The sequence below is a fragment of the Tenrec ecaudatus genome, chromosome 10 (genome assembly GCF_050624435.1).
Source record: "Tenrec ecaudatus isolate mTenEca1 chromosome 10, mTenEca1.hap1, whole genome shotgun sequence".
NCBI lineage: Eukaryota > Metazoa > Chordata > Mammalia > Afrosoricida > Tenrecidae > Tenrec > Tenrec ecaudatus.
Window position 1 is genome coordinate 15,480,014 of NC_134539.1, and position 14,731 is coordinate 15,494,744.

General features: G+C 45.8%; 1 protein-coding gene and 1 pseudogene across 1 annotated transcript in view; both read right to left on the reverse strand.

The window, feature by feature from the left end:
* FREM1 (FRAS1 related extracellular matrix 1) overlaps positions 1–14,731 on the reverse strand; it is a 149,274-nt gene that overhangs the window by 114,585 nt on the left and 19,958 nt on the right. Inside the window, exons 5-7 of the mRNA XM_075558865.1 lie at positions 11,928–12,251; positions 8,767–8,875; positions 1,196–1,327 (exon numbers count right to left, since the gene is read on the reverse strand). Coding sequence (XP_075414980.1) covers positions 1,196–1,327; positions 8,767–8,875; positions 11,928–12,251 — 565 coding nt within the window. The remainder of the gene's footprint in view (positions 1–1,195; positions 1,328–8,766; positions 8,876–11,927; positions 12,252–14,731) is intronic.
* LOC142460165 (dual specificity protein phosphatase 12 pseudogene) lies at positions 6,376–7,008 on the reverse strand (annotated as a pseudogene).

Genomic DNA, 14,731 nt, shown 5'->3' on the forward strand with positions numbered 1-14,731 from the left:
CGGGCATCCAGAATGCCAACACCTGGCATGAGGGAAATATTATTCCATTTTTAAGCCACAATAATCAAGTTTCCCTTATACATTGCTCAAACACCAGTCCTGATGGATTTATCCTGGCACACACTGACCTCCAATTCTTCAAGGAAAGAGGATTTATCATGAGCTCATCCCGTTATTTTTAACTCCCTAGCCACCTATGATGATAAATAAGATCTTTCTTTCTGCTTTGCATTTAGGCAAAGCAAGAGGATAATTGAATTAAATCCCCTGAGGTCATTCCAATAGATGCACCATATGATCATATGGGCTAGTACCCTGTTTTCAAAAAGAGGCCCTGCTGGTTCCCTCATTAAGCGCTTGACTGTGAACAGAAAGGTCAGCAGTTCGAACCCACCAGGCAATCCACAGGAAAGATGTGACAGTCTGCTTCTCTGGAGATTTCAAGCCTTCGGACCTAGTACTACTCTGCCCTAATCAGTTGCGATGAGATGTAGTTGACTCACTGGCGGTGGAGTTATTTTTTGGTCTGATAGTACCTTGTTGGGAGTGGAAGTGGTGAGTACGCTCTGGCCTGCTGGCCTCATGATGACTGTTCAGACCCACGGAACAGCTCCATGAGAGAAGGAAGGGGCACTCTGCTCCCATCTAGGTTTCTAGTCTTGGAACCTTGTTCTACTCACGGAAGTTCTGCTCGGTCCAACAGGGCCACTCAGAGTTGGCACTGAATTCATGGCAATGGCTTCAGTTGTCAACCAGTGATGATAATTATGGATTCATTTCTTTAAAAGTATGGTAACTACCACAACTAATAAAATTATTACTAAAATACTGAAAAATAGAAAGGTGATTTTCATCCCTTCTATTCTATCACATTTCTTTAAAGCAGAGGAATGGAGGGAACTGGGAGGAGATAATTAGTTAAGAAGTAGATTTAGAGGTATCTAACATGGCATTCAGAAAGCACACCCGAGATTCAAGTACTGAGCCAACGACACAGTCTCAATCATAAATGGTCAGCTATTCATTTGAGCATCCTGACTAAAAGTTGATGGTCTCAGGGTCTCCAGATTGTTTATGGAGGACAAGTTCATTTAGAAATGGGGCCCAGGAGATGTCGCCTTTACCCTATTAAGTGTGATTTGGTTTTGGAGAAAATACTTTTTAGGTTTTTTTTAACTTTGTTACAAAGACTTGCCTCTTAGTGTAAGACGTCCATGTAGCAATCCATCAGCAACGACTAGATGGACGGCGCCAACGTCATCATTGTCCACAATCTGAAACTGTTCCCACGTGATGGCCCGCGACTGCCCCTCCAGGAGATTTAGACCTGTAAGAGAAAACATAACTGTGTCGGGAATTTTCTATGGCATGCCAACAGGCCTATTGGTTAAAGGATTACATAATTTACTCATGAAGCTTTCTAAAAAAAAATATCTCCAAAAGCTTCTCAAGAAACTGAATTCTAATTTTTAGTTTAGTAACTCCATTCTGACGACCATTCCCTTCCAGAATTACCTACAGCCTGTTGGCTCTCCGGCCTCCTGGATAATGGACTGGCTGAATGACGCTCTAGCTGCCTGTCTTCCACCTCAGTACTCCGTCTGGCAGTCTGTCCTCTTGCCGTGTCCAACACGTGCCCTCTCGGCATGCTCCCCCTGTTTTGGCACGACCTCCCTTATGCCTAGTGCCACGTCCCATGCCATCAAGGCCATCCTGTCGGTACAGCAGCTGCTAAGAGGAGCCTGGTTACACAAGCTGGATGTGTGTGGAGTTAACACTCAGTCAGGCAAACTTTGACCAGTGAGAGACTAGAAATGGGAAGGGAGCTGAGAGTGAGTGTGTGTCCACCTAGTCCAACCTCACCTCTGGCTCCCCATCAGCTTTATTCCTGAGCGAAGCTACCACCTGCTCTGTTTGCCACCTTTTCCCTTGTTCTCCTTGCTCCCTCACTCGTGTTTCTAGTGCAGGACTAGTACGTACAATGCGGCTTAGCTTGTTTTTTAGGGATCCTGAGCTAAAGATAACAACTTATTGTTTTATTTTTTAAAAAAAGGAAGAAAGGAAGCGCCGAGGATACTGGCGCCAATAAAGAACCTCTGTGGCTGCTAAGGAGGGCGCTGAGGCCATGAACACACAGGGCAGACGAGACAAACCATCGTGCAGAGGTGGAATGCAAACAGCAGCAGCTAGAAAGACTGGCTCAAATGTACACGGCAAATTACGAACGGTGGTGGAGTCGTGAGAGATTTTCATCTTTCAATCACGGGCATACCTGAACTTCACAAAAAGAAAATAAATGCACTTTCCAAAGGATTCTGATATCTACAATTGCCAACATCCAAGTCAGGAGCCCTGAGCAGAGTGCTATCGTAAGGACGCTGGGCGTTACAGGACGTGCTATTGAATAAACATGCCTCACTATTAAGCTACTGGATGTGCAATTATTGCTTGATTTTAGGCCATCGGGTCTTCCTTTTCTCTAATCATCCCTCTGAAGGCAGGACAGTGGAACATACAGTCAGAATGATCGATCCAGGACGCTCGACCGATGTCCCCGTTTCCCCGACACAGGGAACACAGAGAGACATACAAGCATGCACCAACCAATCCTTTTAAAATGAAAACTGAAGGTTTAAACCACACACTGAGAAAACAAAAACTTCCCTGGAACAGAACCTACCACCATTGCTTCTAAGTGTGTTCTGCATGCTATTGAAGACAGTGACAAGAAACTAAAAAACAAAACCAAAAAACTACAGTCTGAGCCCTGCCTGCAGGGGCAGTGACTTATTTAATGGGGCTTTTCTGGCCAAAGTCTGTAACTCTCACCAAACAACTGTTCCCTGGGTCTGGTAAGAAGGCAAGGTCTTGGGAGAGAAGCTGATAGGATTCCCCGGTGAGTGACTGAGAACAGGAGTCCCTGAAGTGACACCCTGCTGTGCTAAAATGAGCCCTCTGGGAAGCGGGAGGAGGGACCTCCGGACCAGCGAGAGCCAGGAGGGAGCTCGTGCTCTGGACCTGAGATGCCTGCGCAGTGAACCTCCTGGATCCCGAGGGCAGCGCTACCAGCAGAGGAGCAGAGCAGAACCGAGAACCAGAGTGCGGAACTGAGTGATGGATTTCCCGACCCAGAGAGCGTGTTGAGATGAGTGCTTTGGGGCCGGAGGTTGGCTTCTGGAGTGGCATGCCTCTGGACACTTCACTGGGGAAGCTGGACTTGCCGGCTCAGGAGGAAGAGCTGAGTGCCTTTGGACTTGCTCAAGTGGGAGACCTCTGGGCACTTAGTTCAGGGAGCTGGGTTTGCTGACCCACAATGACTTGGAGTTGCGGCTTCCAGCAGAATGATAGGCCCTGCGGGGCATTTATTAGCAGACTTGACCCTTTGTAACACAGCCTGGTTCACAACTACCCTGAGTATTTCTCTGGCTCTACAATTTGTTAACTTCCTTAATAAACCCTTTCATCATGAATTTTCCCTGTGAGTTTCTGTGTAGCGATTGCAACAGATATTAGAAACGAGAAAGGAAATCTTTCTCTCTCACTGCTATCAAGTCAATGTTGACACCCAGCCATCCCTCCCCCCCCCCCCCCACACACACACACACATCCCGCAGGTGGCCGGAGACAGTCACTGTTTATGGGAGTAGAAAGCCAGGTCTTTCGAGCTGCTCCTGGTTAAGGTTAAGGAAGACCGCTGAAACTGAGAATGGCAGAGAGAGAGAGAGAGAAGCTAGATGGGCATGTGGGTGGATAGATGGTAGCTAAAGCAGTATAAGTTTTATTTATATAGTATGGTTTCCATGGAATTGAACTTAAAAATAGGGCAACGGTCCAAGATGTAATTGATTTTCACTCATCGTCAGCAACAAAGGAAGAAGGAGACCCAAGAATCGCAGAAGGAAAGTCACTGTAGGTCTACCGACTTTCAGGAAGCACCGCCTCCGAGGCCAGGAGACCCGAAACAAATGAGGGGTGAAGACTGCCACCAGAACAGAACCTTCTGGTCACGGTCCCAATAGTCGTCTCAATCAGAACAAGGCTAAACCATCAAGCCGAACTTCAAGTCCCCACACACACACCCCTCCACAGTAATCAGTGGTGGGATTGAGCAGGTTCACACCAGTTAGGCAGAACCAGTACCTAAATTTTTGTTGAGTTCGGCAACCCAGCTGCTAAGACAGGGCCTGTGCTCGGGGTTCTGGCTAAGCCAGGCAGCTTCTCAAAGTGGAAATCACAAATGTATATTCCTTACTCTTTTCAATGTTCATCTGCACAGCAGTGCGTTCCAGCAATGCTCATCTAGTCCATGGGTATAAAAAGCAGACGAAGCTATGCCTGTAGCACTTGTTCATTTCATAAAACTTGTTATACCTTTGAAGAAGCACGACGTTTTATCACCTCAGAAACCAAACAGAACATAGCGAGACTACGTGCCAAACAACCAGAGGATGGCACGCTGTCATTCATTTCAGCTTTGTGTGACCCCCAAGCCCCCACGAGATATTATGAGTGAATTATGTAATTCCTGAAAGCGTTCAAGGAGCTAAAAATATCAGAACAGTTGACATGAACAGAAAGGGGCTTTTCAACGATGAACGTATGTGCAGAGAAGAGAAGTCGCCTGTTTCTAATGTGTCCAACACAATGACTATCAATGTTCGGCCTCCCTGGAAAGGAATGGGATCCTACCCCTACAGGGAAAAGACGGCTTACGATAAAGCACACAGTCGGTGATGCTGGATAAAACCAAGGAAGACTGCAAGTGAGGGTGCCAACCAAGAAGCAAGACAGAAATATCTTAAATGACACTTTTATTGGTTTTTTCAGGTATTATTTAATATTTTATCCATATTTTCAAATTCTTACAACATTATATAGTGTGTACCTATTTTATTGTTCTTATTTAAGTATTAACTGTGTTGAATAATAAACTACCTTTTAGTATATCTTTTTTTAAATTTTTAATATGGTCATTAGGGCAGTGAACTGGTTGCTAAATTTCTTTTTTTTTAATATCATTTCACTGGGGACACGTACAGCTCTGATAACAATCCATGCATCAATTGTATCAAGCATGTTTGTACATATGTTGCCATCATCGTTTGGTTGTTACATTGTGTTAATCCCACCACTGCAATAATAGATTTCTTTTTGCAGATGACTTCAAAAGGCATCTCAAATATGCTTTTCTAAATAATTCAGATGATTGAAATTCTAAACAATACCAAGAAAACACATTGTATCATTGCCTTTCAATATTTTCAAGAAAAATCAACATATTTAAGATTTACTAAAGTCCCTTAAAAAAACAGAGTGAGAAAAATGAATTTCAAAAATAAAGTAAAATAAATCTGCTTTGCATCTGTAGAAGTAAAATACTATTTATTAAAACATGAGAATTTCTCATTTTTATATATAATTTTCTCTAGCTAGGCCCTAAGATTACATAGCAGGAAACTATATATGTAAAGGTATGGAAGATTCTGATATCAATTGAAATGTACACGATTTAAAAGTTCTGCTTTTGAACAAAAGATCATATCGATGTGAATGAGGGGGAGGGGGAAGCGGAGACCCAAAGCCCATCTGTAGACAATTGGACATCCCCTTACAGAAGGCTCACAAGGAAGAGATGAGCCAGTCAGGGTGCAGTATAGCATCAATGAAACATACAACTTTCCTCTAGTTCTTTAATGCTTCCCCCACCCCACTATTATGACCCCAATTCAACTTACAAATCCCGTTAGACCAGAGCATATACATTGACACAGAAAAGAGTTTGAAGCACAGGGAATCCAGGACAGATAAACCCCTCAGGACCAACAATGAGAGTAGTGATGCTGGGATGGTAGGCAGAAGGTGGGGGGAGAAAGGCGAAACCAGTGACAATGATCAACATATAAGGACACCCCCCAGGGGGGCAAACAACAAGAAAGTGGGTGAAGGGAGACAGCAGTCAGTGTAAGATACGGAAAATAATAAAAACATAAATTATCAAGGGTTCTAGGGAGGGAGGGTAGGGAAAGGAGGGAAGGGAAAAATGAGGAGCTGATACCAATGACTCAAGTACAAAGAAAATGTTTTGAAAATGATGATGGCAACATATGTACTAATGTTCCTGACACAATGGATGGATGGATGGATTGTGATAAGGGCTGTAAGAGCCCTCAATAAAATTATTTAAGTTCTGCTTTCTATAGTATTTTACCTAAACAACAAAGTATCATTTCCAAGTCCCAGCAAGTGATTTTATCTTCTCACATTTCAAATGAAATGCTGATAACCTTAACCTAGTACATTTGTCATACATGACAATATGCAAAGGTAGCACATATTATCAGCTAGTTTCTTTTGAAGTTACTGAATGTCACATGTTTATAGATTTGTGTGTGGGCTGCCAAAATAGAGAGAAATTCTCATCCCATCCACTCTACCCTTATCTATTTGAAAAGCAAGTGCTATTCACCTACCACAAGATCACTGTTCACCATACCAGTTGAAAAAACTCAACCTGACACTGCATATTGGGCAAAGAAGCTGCCCATTAGTCACCGACATGCAAGTGGGCTCCATCCATTGTTCTGGTTCAGTGACGTAAGATGTGCACTGATCCTGGCTTCCTGCTGCAAGCCTGAAAGAGGGTGGTGTGCTCTTGTGAGCCAAGGCTATGGGACCACTTCCTTCCATAAGATATAAAAATATTAGAACTTTGAAATGAAGAACGCCTGTACGTTCTCTAGTGGTAGAGGATGCAATCTTTCAATTCTCGGGAAATGGTGGTTGGAGTAACAGCAAAGAGCTTCCTGAAGTAAATTCTGCGATTCTGGATACGTCTCTGTAACCTCTTGTAAGTGACATTACTGCTGAGTTGTATGAGCGGGACCCACTTCAATCCCTTACTTGGTATCACGTCAGTTGCCACTGGACCCGTTCATACACCTTGGCCTCTGGATCGACAGTCTGGAGGTCGTCAGAGGCCTTGTCAAAGCTAAGCTGGTCAGTCTTCATCTTAAGAGTAGCTGCTACAGGAGCATTTCAACTAGCTTCTGAATAGTCCTTCAGATACCATGTACCGAAACAGCAGGGCTCCACACAGGGCTGGCCAAAACGGTCATGCACCAGTCCAGGTGACCAAGCAGGTTGGTCTAGGGTTTACCCAGCACTGGAAAGAGGCACTGCAGACCCGCCCCCTCAGCCCTTGTCTTGAAGCCCGGTTCCTGCAAGTCCATAGTCATAATCGCTGTGGTGTCAGTCTTCTTCGGGTGGTCCTGCTCTGTGAGGACCGCTGTCCACCCGGGGAAACCCCAGGCAGCACTTTCCACATCTGCAGAGCAGAAGTGGCCCGGCTCTGGGCCAGCTCCATGATCCTCCTGACTGGCAGTGTGACCCCAGTCCCATGGTCTGCTCAACGGACAAACTCATCTGTCTTAGAAGAACACAGCATCGAGCTCCTTAGAAGCAAGGATGGCAAGACTTTGTCTTACCTACTTTGGACATGTGGTCAGGAGAGACCAGTCCTTGGAGAAGGACATCCTGCTTGGTAAAGTGGAGGGGCAGTGAAAAAGAAGAAGGTCCTTTCCAAGATGGATGGACACAGTGGCTGTCACAGGACAGTTGTGAGGATGGTGCAGGACCAGCGGTGTTCTGTTATGTTGTGGGTGGGATCACTAGGGGTGGGTACCGACTCGACGGCACCTAACAACAAGGAAAAGTGAGTAGCAGATGCAGTCCCAGAGCAAATCCTCGTGGCACAGTAGATTCTGCATTGCAACCCCAAGGTCAGAAGTTCAAAACCACCAGGTGTGCCGCTGGAGAAAAAGGAGAAGCTTTCTACTCCTGTTAAGATTTACACGCTGAGAAACCCAGAGGGGTGGATCTACTCTGTCCGGTAGGGTCACTATAAGTCAGGCTTCCACCTGGCAGCTTCCACCTAGAATCCTCTGTAATGGAATTCATCTTGGAGAGCAACTGCAGACACGCCCTATTTGCCAAGTGCAGTCTATTCCAGGTGGATTTCGCCATTTCCCTGCATTTTAGTAAATACGTGTAAGACCCACGGCACAGTTAAATGAATGTGCACTCCTTCTGTTCAGGCAGGTGACAGTACCACTGCAGTCCTTCCGTCTCCACTAACACAGTAGTTTCTTCCTGTTAATCAACCTTTGCTCCTGTGGAAACATTGGCCTCACCTGACAGAGGCAAGAGCCCTCCTTTGCAGTGTTGACTGGGGAGCAGCGCCCCCCGGTGGCAGTCTCACCCAAAATGTATTTTAATGGATTTTTAAAATAAGGACAGCTAGGACAATGGATGACAGTGGAGACTTGTCTGCTCTTAAGCACAAAGATTCCAGATCACAGAGTTGTTGCTTCACTCGATTGGATCTCCGCATCTCCTGCAGAGGAAAGGAGTTGGTGCTTGGACATAAGAAATTCTGGATTCAATTTCTCTCTGTTTGTCATTAGGAGAAAACCCAAAACCAAACCCGCTGCCACCGAGTTGAGTCTGACTCAACCATGACCCTCTCGGACACAGTCGAGCGGCCCCTGTGGGTTTCCGAGACCAGAACCTTTTACTGGAGTAGAACACCTCATCTTTCTGCCTTGGAGCAGCTGGTGGTTTCAAAGTGGTGACCTTGCGGTTAGCAGCCCAACCCATCACCACAACGCCACCAGGACGCCTCACTAAGGAAACCAAACAGACAACCCACCAACTCTCCACGATGCCATGTTGAGAATGATTTGTTGGATGCTCTATTGGGAGCGTCACCTGTGTTCCAGGACACGCGCGGGGCGTTTGTATCTGCTGTTCTGATGGAGACATGGACTGTGATTGGCGCGCTCCTTTCGAAGAAGAAGTCGTGTACCTCCAACTCCACCTGCAAGCAAACAGATGGGCATGACTCGGGTCTCCACCACAGATGGAAGGCAAAACTGACCCAGGTTTCTGCGGGAGCCCCATCTCACCCTTGGCAGCTCAATCGCTAGACCAAGTTCCTTCATGGGCCGTCGCTTATTTTCCTCCTCGTAAACTCATGTGTTAACCTGGAATTAGTAAATGTGTCCTTCCTTTGCCCAGGAGCCTGTCTCAGTCCAGCGTGGGCTCAGCGTTCTCGCCAAATGTCAGACTCGAAATGAAACTGTACCCTGGGTAACGAAGTCCTTTTGGAGGTGCGGTGTCATGTATATTCTAATAATTAGATGGAACCATGAGAAATTATTATCTTTCATTGAGGCACTTTATTCTCAAAAACCAGTAAGTGTCCTACCTAATAAAACATGTTGGAATCTTCCAAAGCAGTCACAATGCCTGAAAGAACACACTCAGAGCCAGGCCCGGGGAAGTGCTGGGTTCAGAACACCTGGTGGTCCTGGAAGTGCCCATGTCTGCACCCACAGAGGTCCGAACAGGCCCGGAGCTTCCAGCCCAACTAATCTGAAAAGCCCACAATCTCCCCTGAGAAGCGGGGCCTTCCCTTCTAACAACAAAGGAGCTCTGGGCTAGACCTGCGCTTCTAAGCATCAGGCTAGCTGCTCCTGTCAGGGTCTAAAGTCTCAGAAACCCAGAGGGGCAGTTCTCCCAGCTAGAGCTTCCTAAGAACAAAGAATGGCCTTTGGCCTGGGCCCATTTTCAGGTAAGCATGACACCGTGGCAGAACACGCATGCAGGAAGCATGTGAGCCCGGGCAAAGTCTGGACACAATGAGAAATTACTTCATAGCTGGGGAGGCACAAGAGGCCGGGGCACGAGAGAAACAACAGCTGCCACTTATTACTATTAAATGAGGGAAAGCAAAGCAAAGGGCAAAAAAAACGCCTTTACAGTGTGAAGTCTCCCGTGTGCCCTGGGGGCTGAAGGCTGAAAATTCCTACATTATATGGAGGCCCATTTGGTAACCCCAGGACACTCATTTTCCATAATAAACCTGAACTCCAGTGCGTATCAATCTGCTCATTTAAATTTCCCATCATGTTTGAATCAACTTGCTGGTGGGTCTTCAACTATGTGAAGGGTTATTATGTGCAAGACGGCTACCAGCTGTTCTCCATCCCCTTCAAAGCAAAACAAGGGGGACGGGGCTGAAACTGCAGCTTCAGGGATTTAGGTTGGACAGGAAGAGGAACTTCCTTCCTGGCGGAAAATGCCTGCTTGTGAAATCGGTTATCAAAATTGACACTATGGAATCTCCTAGCCTGAGTGTGACTGATGAAAATGAAAGACCTCAAATAAGTTACTGGTCTGTCTAATGTACCCAATCAAATCACTGGCGGCAAAACTCAGCTCGAGAGGGGCTGGTAGTACACAAAGACACAGAGATCTCCAGCTGGGGAGCCCATGCCTTAATGTTGCCCTAGGCATGACTTTGTAGTGTTTTGTAGTTAGCATGATATTTTTTAATGCTTTCTACCTTTTCAATGTTTCTTGTTTGCTGTGGTTATGAGATAGGGAGAAAAGATGAGAAATAAAACATAATTTAACTGTAACATAAATTACTTTGTTAAAAATTCAAAATGTGGCAGTCCCCTGCCTGATGGTAAAAATTCCCTTTAAGTGTAATCAGCAGGATGTTCCAATTTAGAAGGGAGGCTAACAAAGTCAGGGAGACAAGTAGCCAGACACAAAGTATCACCTCAATGTAGCTAAACAAGGGTCCCTGGAGCTTCAAAGGGTGGTAGCTAATGGTCCCTAAAGAAATGTAGGTATCGATAATTTCCTAACGCTTTCTACAATCTGCCTTCTTAGAGTATTGATTGCATCTTGTGACATTGTAAAATCCTACTAATTTCCTCCTTTAATGATAGTAAAATAATAATAGAAAATCTTGTTTCATAGATATTAACTTGTGGGGTCAGGTCTGAGCTCTCAAACAGCTCGGTAAAGAGACCTGGCTGTTTTCCTTCTGTACGCGCTGTTAGGAATAAAATAAGAATTTCTAAATCAACCTGGTCTCTGTTTTTGGCTACGGTGACAGGCTGTCCCAGACCCCTTGCAGTCCGACAACAGTAAGATAAGGCTTCCTATTCCCGTGAAGTGTTGCAGTCTCAGCAACCCACTGGCCAATTCTACCCTGTCCTATACAGTCACTATGAATCTGTATGGACTCGATGGCAGTGAGTTTTGAGTTTACCGTGGTCAGTGTATGTCTGCCACTCCAATATTCTTCACACGTACAATCCAGAGAGCTTTATCTTATTGATCGCATTCTGCAGCATGAGCCACTGACATTTCCATCACCTCCAACTTTGGATCTCTACCCACATTCCCATTCTAGATCTTTTGTGTAAGTGCGGTCATAGAACGGTGTTCATATTTCAAAACTGGAATTTTTACATAAAAATCCAGATTTCCAACTTGACTTGAAAAATAAAACTGTGGCCACACTAGGTGGGTCTTTACTCTCCCTCGGGTTCATTCAGGCCAGGCTGAGGGGCAGGTACTCCTCCAGCCAGGTGAGCTCATTGACATTGCCTGCTGGGCTCCTTGGGACATTGAGGTTTGCACCCAGATTCACAAAGATTGGTTCCCTTCAGGGACAATGACTGTGCAAATTAACTCTAAGGACTCAAATGCCTCTGTAATACTGTGGGAGACTAACACTGGGTGGATTATATACCCTAACTTATAACAGGGACTCTGGAATGCTGGTATTCCACAGTAGGAAAGCCACCACTTTGGTAAGTTGGAGATGAACTCCCATTACATTATCCTGCTTCAAATACCATTCCCACAGATTCTTCCCGAACAGCTTTCTGCCTTTAAGTGAGCACATAGTTGATTCTGTCTCCCTATAGAAGCAGACATTCTTGTTATCTCCTCCCACCACAGTATCCATCCCTGATCTTTATATATTATAACCGTACAATTGCACCTAAAGAACCCACTAGATTGTTAGAGGCTGGATTGCTCTAACATAATACCAATTGAGCTACCTGGAAATTTCTCCTCCCCGTATGGCTGCTGTTTGGCGGCTGGTAGGCAATCTGCAGGTCATTTAGGTCTTTCCAGGTGAAGGAGGAGATGGGTCGGGTGTGATCCAACAGGTGAGTCACAAAGCCCTGGCGCGGGGGCTTCGTGATGTTGAACACCAGCAAGGGCTTCGGGGTCTCATCATCTTCACAGTCCAGAGTCGATGTGGTCAGGGAGGTCAGGATGAACTGGTCCACTTCCAGAATAAACATGGCCATGAACGCAGCCCTCGGGATCTGATTCGGAAGGCCAGCTCTGATGTGGACAGGCAGCCACGCGCTCTCTGACTTTGAAAGGAGAAAGAGAATGAATGAGTGAGTGAAAGAATGATGGCTGAGTAAATAAACAGGTAAGCAGCCTGAATGAAACTATAATAAACAAGGCTAATAAAGCCACGCAGTCCTCGGGTAGGTCTTGTTTTGGGGGTTTTTCCCTTTTATTGGGGGCTCTTACATCTCTTATCACAATCCATACATTCATCCAGTGTGTCGAGCACATTTGCACATAGGCCGCCATCATCATTTTCAAAGCATTCTCCTCCCACTTGAGCCCCTGATATCACCTACCCATTTCTTCCCCCTCCCTCCCCAGCCCGCCCTCCCTCACGAACCCTTGATAAATTATAGATTATTATTTTCATATCTTACATCGTCCTCAGTCATCTTCACCCACTTTTTTGTTATTTGTCCCCCTGGGAAGGGGTTCTAGATTGATCCTTGTGATTGATTCCCTCTTTCTCCCCCCACCTTCCCCTAATCCTCTGGTATCTCTACTCTCCTTGTTAGCCCTGAAGGGTTTTATTTATCCTGGATTCCCTGTGTTTCGAGCCCTTTTTTAAATTTAATTTTATTTTTAATCATTTTATTGGGGGCTCATACAACTCTTATCACAATCCATACATACATCAATTATAGAAAGCACATTTGTACATTTGTTACCCTCATCATTCTCAAAAACATTTGCTCTCCACGTAAGCCCTTGGCATCAGCTCCTCATTTTTCCCCCTCCTCCCCACTCCCCCTCCTTCATGAATAATTTATAAATTATTATTTTGTCATCTCTTATCTGTAGCAGTGTGCATGTTCTGGTCTAATCCGATTTGTAAGGCAGTATTGAGGTCATGATAGTGGGGGAAGGAAGCATCAAAGAATTAGAGGAAAGTTGTGTGTTTCATCAGTGCTATACTGCACCTTGACTGGCTCACCTCTTCCCTGTGACGCCTCTGTTAGGGGATGTCCAATTGTCTACAAATGGGCATTGGGTATCCACTCCATGCCCCACCCCACCCCACCCCGGCTACATTGGGTAAGATTTTGTTCTGGGTCTTAGATGCCTGATACCTGATCCCATCAACACCTCATGATCACACAGGCTGGTGTGCTTCTTCCATGTAGGATTTGTTGCTTCTCAGCTAGATGGCCACTTGTTTATCTTCAAGCCTTTAAGACCCCAGAGTTTCTGAAACTGTAACTCTTCAAGGGAGCAGGAATTCCGGTCGTCTCCCAGTGACTTCCAATACATAGCCAGGTCTAGGACAGGCACAAATGTTGCCATCCGAGACACTTATGCTTACTCTGCATTCTCCAGCACTTAAGACCTTAACTTCTAAGTCTCATTTCTTTTTCTCCCTTCTGAAATATGAGAATACTCTTCTTCCAAGTGCTAGGTAGTTAGACTAGGGACGAAGCAGGGTTGTCTTCCCAAATGCCTGCGCTAAATGAAAATTAGCCGTCGTGCCACAATGAAGGGGCTGGAAAGAAATCAGGCACATAATTAGATGCCTATGGGAAAATCCAGAACTGAGCATGCTCAGACACAAGCCAGCTAGGCCCAGGTGGAAGCCAACCGGGGCACACCCACCTTAGGCACCAGCAATCTGACATCACCCAGATGCGCTTAAACTCAGCCAATGAGGTCTGCCCAAACCCTCAACTACGCCTCCCCAGCCCAGAAGATAAGCACACCCAAGGGTGTGCTTCCTGCCTGTGGTTACCCACCCATGCCTGCACAGGGGTCCGCTTGCCCTTGGCCTCGGGATTTCTTGGTTCCCCACAAGGTTTCGAGCTCCTGTATCTTTTTTAAAACGATCTGTAGCGAACCCCTGCGTGGTTACCTTGCACGCTTTCCAGAATCCGTGTGTACTTCATTTGGAGACTGTAACACCTGAAATTTTACTTTCCCTCATAAAAGTCACCTGATTATAAAATTGCTTCTGTCACATGAATTCTTTCAGCGTTATGAAGCAAGAACAGAGGTATCCCGCTCCAGAAATCTAACAAGTATCAACTGAGAATTAAATAAGATCGCTGATTAAACACACTTTAGCAAAGTCTGGTCCCACCGCAGACAGGCAATCCATGTGCAGTTCTACAAAGACACAATTCACATGTGTTCCAACCTGCCACTATGAAGGAGCTCCACCATGTCTGGAAAACCCCATGAGGTGTCCATTCCATCTTTCTACTCTCTTTTTCAAACCCCTTGTGTCAGTCGGGAATGACAGCAAAACCGACAATGGGCCTATCCACAGAGACTGAAGACAATTCACCGAAGCGGACATCAGCATCAGGGACAGCATGCCTTCACCGAAGGGAGGGAGGGAGCTAACCTGGTCCACTCTCACTGCCTGCTCCTAGCTTCGAGACCCAGAGCGTGACCCAACTAGAGTACGGAGCAATGTAGCCTTCTGCTGCCGAGTGGCAGTTACCTTACTCGCTCATGCGCCGGCCCCTTTAAACCACACAGCCAGGAGTGAGTGACACGGGCC